At 42.6% G+C, this 12401-nt stretch overlaps 2 protein-coding genes across 2 annotated transcripts; both read right to left on the bottom strand.

Moving 5' to 3' along the window:
- Positions 1-2321: 2321 nt before the first annotated feature.
- Positions 2322-4053, bottom strand: EAE98_000325 (uncharacterized protein; the record flags this gene model as incomplete). The annotated part of the gene is made up of 3 exons (XM_038947943.1): positions 2322-2981; positions 3168-3947; positions 4015-4053. 3 exons carry the CDS (start codon positions 4051-4053, stop codon positions 2322-2324), a joined length of 1479 nt encoding a protein of 492 aa, XP_038815620.1.
- A 673-nt stretch (positions 4054-4726) lies between these two features.
- Positions 4727-6492, bottom strand: EAE98_000324 (uncharacterized protein; the record flags this gene model as incomplete). Its single annotated transcript, XM_038947942.1, has 4 exons — positions 4727-5429; positions 5522-5910; positions 6131-6235; positions 6313-6492. 4 exons carry the CDS (start codon positions 6490-6492, stop codon positions 4727-4729), a joined length of 1377 nt encoding a protein of 458 aa, XP_038815619.1.
- Positions 6493-12401: the final 5909 nt, after the last annotated feature.

The following is a 12401-nucleotide window of genomic DNA, read 5'->3' as shown; positions in this document are numbered from 1 at the left end:
AATAGTGTATAAAATAGACATGCCATAGTGTTTCACGGTCAGAAATTCAATAGCAGGGCGTACTCACTCGAGTAAAAGCCCCGGCCACTAGGATGACACCAGCAAGACTCTCCTTGTTTAAGCGACAATATTATCCCGAAGTTTCGACAGTAAAAGGGTCCATCAAAATTTGCTACACCGCAGCCTCAGTGGATTTTTGCAGTGTCAAATAAATTCCTTCCAAATTGTGGCCATATCTGAACCTTTGACCCTTGTGGTGTCATTTTAAGTGAGGATAGTGTGTATTCAGAGGCGCGGACTCATCCGCACTACCAACAGAGAGGGACATGGAGTACTAACATCCAATAAACCATCAATCGCCTGTCACCATATCTCAATAACAATAAATACAACACGCGTTAAAAAGCATCGCAATTTGCTATAACTACTGATGGCAACGAAAGTAACGGAAAACAACTGCTAAAGTGATTTTTGGACGAGATATTTCTCCTTCTCACCAGAGCTCAAAGCCTTATTCAAATGACGAAATGAAACAAAATGTTGCGAAATTGTAGGGCATGTGTAAATTATATTGCGCTTCATTCGAAAAGGCAAGGAAGAAACTTACTTTGGTTAGGTGAATTCAAGCAGTCAGCTGAAGCAATTCACAATCGATAAATCGTTAAGGTGAATAGCTGCGAAAATGTTGTCAAACTTTGGAAAACTTGCAGATAATTGAATTTTCTTGGTCACTTGAATGACAGCGCAAAATCGAATAGAAAAATCAAGTATATGATTGAAATATCTGGATGGATAAAATAAATGCGACACGGCAGCGAGAATTAAGGTGGATGTGATTGTCGAAGACCACAATCCTATATTAGAAACGAGTTACCAAGAAAAGCTACTAAGCGATACCCAGATATAGGAATGGTGAGAGGTCGTTTTTTGGTAGTTCCTCCATTGTTGTGGCCTTGATAGAATAGTATTGAGAGGCAAAGACATCACAGCATCGAAAGTGAGCTTGAACCACAGCGCTCACTCTTCACCTTGGAAGTGAAACCCCATTATATTTGTAAAAGGAGACGATAACCATAAACTTAGCAAAGTTTTCTGTGGCAATTCCCTGCGTGCTTCTTACATAGCATCTTATCAAGATATGAGCTTTGAACTGTATAAGTTGATGTATCGGGGAGAAATTGACTCGCTCGCAACTTTTGGTTCCGTGTTGAAGTTATGAGAGATGTTTTGTTAGATTGAGGATGAGAAAAGATGAACAGTTGACACATTCTTTGCTTGATGGTCCTGAATGGATGCAAGACAGCATCGCGCAATTTTGCAATCAACGCTTATTTGGAGAGAAATAAAGCTGAGGCAAGTTTCCAAGCTCGATCATAGACGCGGACAGTAAAGAACAGTTGTATTAACTCGCGGTGAGTGCTCTGAAGATGATATCGAACTTTCAAACGAGAAATAAGTATCTCATTTAAAAGAAATTATTGTGAAGTCAGATTAGATAGATGTTAGCCAGAACCTTGAGAGGTATCTGTGGGGCTACTTCAATAACATGCGGCAACTGGAACGGAAGGAGCAATCAACGCAGCTGCGAGTCGAGGTTCAGACGCTGATTGAGATCTGCTATGCGATGAATTGTCAGTCCTTGGATATGGAGCCCGGGACGAGCCTTATGATCGATCAAGGAGGCCAGCGAATATGTTTAGGCGCCGCTGACAGCTCTTTGGCACCTGTTCAGCGAGCCTACTGCACATCGGACTCCAAGTACCCAAAAGTTCACACACAATGTGCGGGGAAAAGAAATCAACTTACTTCCAGTTGCAGCTCTTCAAAAACGTGATTGGCATGGTTCCGATGGAAAATACCTGGACATTGCGCTGAGGTCGATTTCCTAACAGATATGTGGCCCCCGATCCCTCCTGTATTTATTGGGTACGACCGCAACCAATATTTCTATGTGAAGCTGCAGTCGTCTGCTTCCATGAAGAAGGAGCCATTGCACGTGTTTAGCTGAAGGATTCAATATCTAAAAGAATGTCTTTGTATCCAACGGCAACTCAAGGGATCCAGAAAAACAGCAGAACTGACATAAGTTTCTGGAGACGAACCCTAATGTATGGATTGTGATACACTACGAGACATAACATGGGAAAGCCGCTCTGGTCTTGTTTCGAAAAGTGCAGAAAGCTTACAAAAATCGAAGATAAGCAAATTGCATGCCATTCAACAGTAGAAACAAACAGGTGAGTTGAGTTGGTGATTGTTGCTCCCAGGTACTCAGTTCCTTCTCCAAATCACGTTTTTTTCTTCTCTTATAATGTTGAATCTTAAATCTTAGCCTTCTCCTTCGGCAACCAGACACTCTGTGCATTACACCAATGCTTCAATCCCACTAATCCCCATGTCATCCCAATCCCGCTGTTCTTGAATCCCCCAAACGGAACTTTCGCGCTAAGATAAAAATGAGCATTCACCCACACACTTCCAGCTTGTAATTCTCGAGCCATCTTCTCGGCTCTCTTGATATCTTTGCTCCAGACCGAGGACCCCAGTCCTGTATTGGTATCATTGACTCTGTCTACAATATCCTCATCTGAACCGCTCCATTTGAGAACAGGGAAAATGGGACCGAAGGGCTCGAGTTGCACGATTCTTTCGGTGTCGGGCGGATTATCGATGATGGTTGGATTGACAAAATAACCTTTCCTCAATGTGTCGTTCGATTTAATGCTGTCATTTGAACCCCCAAGAGCGACTTTAAGTCCATTCTTTGCAATGTCATCGTAGAAAGTCTGGACGGTGTCCATTTGCGCTTTGCTTTGCAATGGGCCCACCCAGCTTGTAGGGTCAGCCCCAGGTCCAACTTTTAGTTTGGGAATATAAGCTACGAGAGCTGACATGAACTCGTCGTAAATGTCTGCATGGACGTAAAGACGCTTTATGTCCATGCAAATTTGACCAGAGTTCAGCAATGCGAGATGGGCGACCTATTTCATGTATTGATTAGCTCCGTATGGGGTGAGAAAATTGCATATTCAGGCCCAAACTATCATAGTTGTCTCCAAGTCCTTTTTAATTTGATTATTTGGAATCAAGTATTTCAGGAGCTTAGCTGCTGTCCAACCCCTGAAGGCGGAAAGAGAATTTCAATGGGAAAACAATCTCTGACATACCTGGGGAACCACATTTGCGATGTCGACATCTTCACATATAATACACGAGTCATTTCCACCCAGTTCCAAGGTAACTCGCTTCAATGTTTTAGAACAACTCTCCATAACCTTTTTACCCGTTGCGATGCTCCCAGTAAATGCAATCTTGTCAATCCCAGGATGAATGGAACACATGGGTCCGAATTCGTGCCCACCACTCAAGGCCTGCACTACTCCTGGCGGGAAGAACTTGTTTGCAAGTTCCACAATCTTAAGCCCACAATATGGTGTATCAGGACTAGGCTTCATGATAATTGCATTTCCGGCCCACACCGAAGGCACTAGCTTTCCCATCGCCAGCAGAATCGGGTAGTTCCAAGGTACGATTCCACACGTTACTCCAATGGGGACATATCTCACACTTGCGACCATGGTATCGGTCTCTTCGACGACTTCTTCGGTAAGCAAGAGCTCGGTAGTTTCTCGAATCATGGCCAAACCGCGAGCAAACTCATCATGAGCGAGGAATTTTGCCTTCCCTTGCTCCATGATGACCAGATCAACGAATTCCGATTCGTAGGATGCGAATGCATCAGCGAAGGCGAGGATGATAGCGCGACGCTCAGTGATAGAGGTACGAGCCCAGGCCTTTTGAGCTATCTTCGCTGCGCGCACAGCTTCATCAAGTTCCGTGATGGTGGAGAGTGGAACTGCAGGATTGGGCTCGCCAGTAGCTGGATTGATGCCATATCTACTTTGTGTTGTTTCGCACAATTTTCCATCAATTGTGTTTTGAAATGTCTGGGGTACTGTTAGCTAAATATCTTACCATCAACCTCAATGATAACCATATGAAATCTAATCTCACCACAAAATCCATTCTCTTCTCTGTATTATATAATGTCATTTTGAATCCAAATAGAAAAATTGAGCAGTTCAATTGGAATTCAAGTCGCAAACTCGATGCAAATACAATCAACAGAACACCATTACTCGAATGGAAAAGCTCACGATTTAAGCCAATCCAGCGAGTGCTTATTACCCCTCACCTGAGCACATTTTTATGTATCACCAAAAAGTCCTTATCAACCATTTCACAGCTGAACATTCCTTGTGGCATTTAGTGGTGAGACAAAGCGAGGTTGTAATTGGCCCCTAGCATTCCCCGCACGACTGTGTACTCGGGCCAAGTTACCCACAACGAATACAACAGTCCTAAAAAGGCCATAAATCTGGTGGTGTAGCATTGTTTGGGTATGATGGGAACCGCTTATATGCGGGAAGACTGCCATTAGGTGAAATCTATGTCAAACTGTCCGTCTGCGGTGTAATTGAAGCCTTTCAACATAGCACCACGTTAGTTACAATGTAACTAACTTCTCAGGAAGACTAACGACCAGGGGTTTGAAACTATAAGACGCAGAGGTTTCACGGGCAATGGCTTCGCAACTGTTTGAATGGTGTTGTATTATTGTACCCAAATTCGTGAAGTTAAGTTCGTTTCAATCCCGCCGAGGTATCCGCTCATCATCATTATATTATAATCTTACATCGCCAGCCCAAACCAAAAATTGCTACAACTATGACGATCCTTTTCCCCCATGTATTTTACTCATACGAACACTACTGATTTTGGTATTGGTCGTCTTCGTGATGCCCATTCCCCAAATAGAGTCCTCTTCGCTACTCAGACTCCTCGAATCACTCGCATCTCTATTTGTCCCTCTCCCTCCACTGAATTTGCCTACATGCTTGGATATCCGCTTGCTATGTGGCTTTCCCCGAGAGTTTCCAAGTTCTAAATCGATCTCGTGCGGTTTCACATCATCTTGATGCTGTGATTGTTCATCCGAAGAAAAATCGTAAATATCGCTAGTCGCGTTTTGCTTCCCAGTTGCAATCGTTGTTGTGACACCCGAGTTTAAGGGAATGTCATCTCTTAGTTTACAATCGTCGGCATCCCTCCCCAAGCTGGCCATTCTCGAACCTCCCAAATTTGCGTTCTGGCTTTTTTGCTTAATATATCCACCGCTTTTAGCATCTCCATAACCACCCCAAGCTTTACTTGGGTTACTAAGACCTTTAGTCGAGCTACCAAAAAGCCTGGTGCGTGCAAAGAAATTGCGAAAGAGAGGGCGTAGAGTAGCGACCGAGCAGGCCGTAATGCCAATGCCTGTTTCGACAGTCGACCAGATAGCTACATCGACGGTCGCCCAGAGGAAATCGGCTGTATTTGAAAGATCGTGAAGGTATGGAATGCGAACTATGGTTGCGGTAGAGGCACTGTAGGATAAGCATGTAAGTTTCATGTAAATCCTCCAGAGCCCTAAGTGAAAACGAGGCTTAGGGTGGTAACAAAAAGTGAAAGCACGTACATAGCACCCATGGACAGAATGATTGCCACACTGATCTTATCTCTAGGTGTCATCTGGAGATTCCACACCACCCATATCGGGATCAAACTCAAAATCCAGTCCGTGGCGCAAGTTATAGCGCTATATGCATATCCCGCATCGACCGGAACATTGGCATTTATACACTTTCCTGTTCCGTTCGTATACTTGGTCCAGAAATAGTTCGAAGGCTGACATTGAAAGATGAAGACAAGAAAGTAGAAGATTCCACCGATTTCACACAACAAAAGAGTACCAAGAATGATGTAGCGATGCAGTGGTACGTTCGAAAGGCGCAGGAGGAAAACTGCAATAGAAAGCTTAAGGGCCATGTTGGAGACGACGTAGGCGGGCTCGCATAGCCACCAATACTGATGAGATGTCAGAAAGAGCTCAATGGGGCAACAGTGCGATTTCAAAAGAGACCAAGCCAAGTGAGCGTAGGGGTTGGGAATATCTTTGTTATGTGAACGTTCTCAAAACAAAGAGGTGTCATCGTTGTTTTCGTATAAGATGCTGAAGGCTTGATCTGTTGGTATGGAAAATAGGGACCACATTATAATCCAGTAAGAATTGAAAAGATTGGATTACCTTGAGACCGATTGGGACATGTTTAGTTGGAATGTCCCAAATATGTTTACCACTTCCATAAGTTACAGCTGAGAGGGCGAATGTAGAATATACCATGAAAAATGCCTTTTGAAAACCCAGTTAGCAGGCAGAACACCTCATAGTCATTTCAAGCATATATAAGAATGAAAGAGAAAACTAACCCAGGCAATAACAGCAAGTGTATCATCCCAACCAAAACTTTTGATAACAACCGCTCGGCAATATGTTCGCATCCAAACGGACAGTGTAGTCAACACAATAAACAGTATCACGACTCCTTGGATCTGTGGCCCTCTATTCGCATGTGACTCCGCCCGTATCGATAACTCCAAAGACTCCATTTTCCCAGTTGGCAGTAGCAATAACCAGCTGTGTTGAAAGTGGCACTGGCAGCTAATGTGACCTCCAAGAATTTCCCCAATTTCTCCACGAACACAACGACGGAATGAACGTCAAAACTCGAACCTTAATGTGGGCAAAGACTAGTAGATAATATGCGTCTGGCAAATTCAAATGAACCCCTCGAGAGTACACGACCCAAAAGAATGGATTTTATTTGTGTAACCCTTCGATTGGGGGGACCCACGGCCACATTTGAAGCATTCATATCCTTTCAACGCAAACGCAAGGAACCAGGTATGTAAATGAAGTTCAGGTATACATCTAGAATCTCGGTCACTCTGCCCCAGAGTGGATTTGGGAAAGTAGATCTGCTATTGTGCATGGAAAGACGGGAGAGCAAGGCGTGATCAAAGCGTTGAGAAGTTTACCATTCAATCATCGGAGACGTCCCAAACAGGGAGACAATACCGTTCTTAGATTCTGTTGGCATCACTGTATAGTAACATGTGGTAATACTTACTAGGTATCAGCACTGGATACGGATTTGACAATCTGATACGCTGATCTTAAGTCCTATGCAAATAGATAGTGTGCTGCCAAAGTGCTTGTCGAGGCTAGTCAAGGTTGTTCCACCTGTCAATAAGCTACTTAACTAGATGCTGAAATCATCAGTCACCATTTAGTGACGCTTTCGGAAGTTCATATGCGTGACCTCCAACTGTAATTGTATCCAAATGTATGAGTAGGGATCAAGGAAGCTTAGGCTTAATGTACCAGACTGATTGAACCGGGGCCCAGATGTAATAAGTCTTAGCTTGGACTATCCGAATTTGTGTAATGATCATACCAAGGTTTGCTCATCAAAATCAAAAGCTGGCTGTCTCGGCTGTCTTGCTGGATCATATCAATCGTTTTCATAATCTTTGATGTAATACGACTACCGATAGAGATACATACTTAGTATGCCACATCATTACTGTATTGATCCAACTGGCAAGCCCCTAAGCTTTCTGATAGAAGACAACTAGGCAAGAGATCAACTCAGCTACTTTGCACGGCATTTGCTTTCTGCTTGGTTGATCAATTCCTGGGATTAGCCTTGTGAAAGTGCCGTACGTGATTACCAATATCCTAATACGGAAGCTGAATTATTCCGTCGCCCCAAGGAACTAATTAGTCTGTCAGTATCGAGACTCGAATAAGATTTGGGATGTCCTATCCCCTAGAGTGCCAACCACGGCCGGGTTCGCTTACAATGCTTTGTCAGCCAATCAAAGTATTGTGATTTGAGAGTTTTTGAAATTGTAAATTGTATTTATTTTGATAATGAAATATAATAGGATTTAAAAATTCCACCAAATTTATTTTTGAAATAAAATAGACAAATTTATAATTCAACTTCTAACTATTATCATATTAATAAATATCATTTTTAAATTCTAATTGAATAGTTTTTATATTTGATATAATTTGTGAAGTTATTGATGTTCTTACTTGTGCACGGGCCACATAACCCGGCCGTGGTTGGCACTCTAGGGGATAGGCGATGTGATGCGCAGTTTGTTGCGGTGAACCAATCGAACATCTATTCCTCTCCTCTTGTCTGGAGTATTCTATCGACTCCATAGACTCTTGGCCATTGTTTGGACATCGCACGGTTGTTGCCAGACGGGAGACGGGAGACCTACTGAGTGACAGCTGCCATGCCGCCACAATGTTGAGTCATATCGTCAGGAAAATTTGGAGAATTACGACTCAAAAACATCGTAATTGTGCCGCATACCAAACCCGTCGAGAAAAATAGAGCATAAGACAGACACCTGGGCAGATTGAAAATTTGCGTGAACCCCTACGAATACATTTCAATTTTGCCCCTTGCGGATCGGGGTATTATCCGCTGCCCGGGTCCTATTTCCGATCTAATCCGCGTTTTGAGTGGGTATGGGTAATTACGAGATTTGGTTCGTTTCGTTTCCATGCTTTCCAACTTACCTGGGTATCTTCGCCGCCGTCTGAAGATTTTGCACACAGACTTGAAGATTCTTGAGGCTGATAACAACGAATCCATCCCTCCTCTTGGGCTGAACGAGTCTCAGTTACTCGAGCAGTAGATCCTCCAAATCCTAGGTATTGCTTCGATATCATCTCTTATATCAATAGACCTGATGCGAATGTTTTCCGAATCCAGTTGCACTGTTGCAGCCACAAAATGCCAACCTTGTAGTTCAGCTAGTGAGAGAAAATCTGGAGACAGAGTTTTCGCTTCTTTATTGCAGTGAAAACAGGGGTTGATTGAACCACCAGCAGATCCTATGTGCGAAGTAGAGGGGAAGCAGAAACGGGCAATTTTTCGTCTTTTTTTTCCCGCTCCCTACATGATCGTCTGTTTGTAATTCGTCTGCTGTAGGCCGAGCAGCCGAGGTAACTTATTCACATCTCCGAATTAGATTTCTTCATACACATTGCATAATGTATTATGTTTCACCCATTTGCTGTCACGCTTCGGTGATAACTTCAATGAGGGAATCCGGAAATATAATATAGCTCTTTCAAATGTGTGTCATGATCGAGTTGGGAAGTCCACATTAACACCCTTACCTTACTTTTCAAGGCCCGTTTTTGAAGATTGGGTAACCAACTGTTGGATACATAAGATTTCCTCCCTGGGTGCCATCGCATATGTGCTACAATCAGATATCTTCGCTCTTTGCAAAAGCTCCGAGAGAAAGATTCCACTACACGGCTCGCAGGGCCTTCAATACCCGTCCTCTGAGTTCGGGGATTTTGGCAGCATATACCATGAGAGTTCGATTGACTCTCAATCACAGAGCTTCTAGAAAAGTATCTCAAATTCTCAATGCACTGTTCTGTACTACGTCTACTTGAGACTTAGCGGATGCCGGATGTGTCTTGATACGGCACGGCTTGGGGCCACCCCCCCTTTGATGAATGATAACTAACAGACCCAATTAGCCCCACCTGCTTCTATCCACTAAGAAGCTGGCATAAAACTCCACCAATATGGAAATTAAAATATAGTTTTCTCTCCTTGCAGATGCAAGCATTAACTTCCCGACCTCGTGGTAACGGCCCTTCAATGTCAATCTTGCTATGTTTTTTTGACCGGAAGTGCGGACTGCGTTCGCCTAGCATCTCCCACGTCGCCAAAGACTCACGCTTCGCAGTACCAAGGTACCCATTGGGTAGGTCGTAGGAGATCCATGCCATTTTTGGATTCGCATAATCCAGACCTGCCGTTGGGGAATGATTAGGAAATTGGTCTACCGGACGTTGCGGATGTGAATAGAGAAGGTGCAGAGAAGTTCAAGCCTCTCATTCCAAATTTCCAATGTTAAGAAATTCAAGGGTCAGCTCAGCTCTCTATCCATGAGTGTTATAAGTCGTTGTTGTACGCATATAGATGTACTATTCAATTATGACCTTGAACCTTCACACTATCAGGCTCAGGGTGCAAGTGGATTCCTTCTAGTAGTTTGGGACCCTTCTATCGGGAAGCACAATTCTTGGCAAGCTTCTTGACCCCTTCATCAACAAGAGTATCGTTGTTGGTAGATATTTATGAGGCTTGACCTGCACAGCTAGTCCCTTAGATGGCCCAATTTCCCATATCAGCCAGCTATCAATATTAGAAATGGATGCTCTTGCGTCAATTATAGACACCGCTCCTCCTTGGAAATGCAATCGCGAATGACTAGTGTATGTGCTCTGTATCTACATTGCAAATACTAGTTGAAACAAGGATGGAAACATACCTACACTCCATCCCCACTATTCCCTCATGCCCTGGGTTACACAATTGATGCCCCTGAAAGACAGAACCGAAAATCATACTGTCATTGCGCTAGTTCTCCCTCACAAAGGACAGCTCGAGGTGACTGGAGAATCTCCAGTGGAGATTTACAGTAATATCTACTGTCAAATAAAAGTACACTGTCAGATCATATCATAATGTGTGTTGTTTCTGGACATCACCTCAGAGCTATGAATAATGTCATATAATGATCCCAAGCACTCGAAGGATGAAGACTACCCTCACAATATACAGATCCTATCGTTCAAGCTATCGTCTAGTAAGTTAGCTTGATACTATCGAATTATTGAATTCGTCGTGCAGATTGTTGTATGTAACTGCAGCATTGATACTTTACTCTTTAGACGAGTGAACTTCAAGCTAGGACGTCAAATAATCAAGTAAACTCAAAACTTCGTAGTCTATTAGATGATCTGGATGGAAAGATGAAGCAAAAGATATGTCCACGCGCTCCCGAGGTCTCTGGAGGCTATACCTCCAAGAGCCTAGTTTGGCCACGGTTAAGAGACGTAAAGTGTGTTGAATCTTGGAACTTTCACGTAGTCTCTCACACGGCATGCGCCACTTCCGCGGAGTTTCACCAGTGATCAAAATACTTGTTCCATCTTCCGTCAAATGAAGAGTATCGAGATTGCAGTGCAATGAACATGAAAATTCGTTGAAAAGGAGGAGAGTATTGGATGAAGTGAGATGTGAACCATGATGAGAAATTTGAGTTGCCGAAAACGAAAGATGCGGGAACAGCGATCTGCGATTTGTGTCATTCACAACATGGTAAGCTTACAACCAACCAACTTGCCTTCATCATGAAGTCATTCTCCCAGCCGTGTTCAAGATTTTATTGATGTCAAGTCATGTAAACTTTACCCTCAGGTGTGTTGTTTGTTCAACATCCTACATCCCCATCTCGATTCCACTCACATATCCTTTCGTTTACACTCCCTTGAAACCTCAAATACACGATTGTAGCTATCCCGTCAACCTTGGCACCCCCATCAAAGCAATGCGGAACTGAAAGTTCATTTGCAAAAAATCTCAGTTTCGCATCACTCCCAGGTTACCTCTTCTCTCTAAACTCTGTCGAAAAAATGACGATTAGACTAAGAATGGTTTCGCCTTGATTTACTGACCCAAAGGCGCACGAGAATCTCCAGTCAACCTTCTTCACATGATGTTCCATCAAACCGAAGATTATGGATACAGCTGGTGAATGGGACGGGTTATTCAAATGTCACCCATGAAATATAAATAAGGATAAGTAAACACAGTTGGATTATATCATTACTCAGTGTTATCTTAAAGAGCCATAGCTCTATTGCCCCCATCTCAAACACAAAGACCTTATCCAACACCACCCAAGTAGAGCCATTGTGGGCTCCAGCGAACTACTTACTTGGAATTTGTACTTGCATATCAAAATGGGCAGAAACAGATTCCCAGTCAAAATGCAGAGTGCACGTATATGTGATGTCTCTAGCGGAACCCATTCCATATCCGAATAATCATCTGAAAATTCAAAGCAAATATAGTCTGGCTTCGGATGTTCAAGTGGCGAACAAGAACAGTAAGGGCCCGTTCGGATCGATTTTTTATTTTATTAGTGAAATCTCTAATAATAATAAAATAGCAAGGGATTGGAAATATTGGTATTTGAATAACCCTAATATATTTGGAATAATATTAGAACGTATAAAATTGAATTGAAAATAAAGAAATTGAATTGAAAATAAAAAAGATAACACTTTTTTTCAAATATATTAGTCCAACTAGATCTCAAAAATTGTTGTTAATTACTATATAAAAAAAGTTGAGAAAATTTGTTTTATTTATTACTTTAAGATTATTTGACTCAATATTTTATTAGATCTACTATTGTATTCAATAAATGCATTTATTTGAGCTAGTATATATTGGGCTTAATATTGTGTTCGGTAAATACCATATTAGGTTAATATATTAGTCTAATGTCCAAAAACCGATCGATCCGAACGAGCCCTAAGCCAAGGTTCTATGGGTAGGTAGGTAGGCAGGTATTCAGATTCATAGTTGCACTTGAAGTATCGTCTGATATCGTGA

This window comes from Botrytis deweyae (genome assembly GCF_014898535.1).
Source record: "Botrytis deweyae strain B1 chromosome Unknown BDEW_001, whole genome shotgun sequence".
NCBI classification, from domain to species: Eukaryota; Fungi; Ascomycota; class Leotiomycetes; order Helotiales; family Sclerotiniaceae; genus Botrytis; species Botrytis deweyae.
This window is presented reverse-complemented; position numbering and strand designations above follow the sequence as displayed.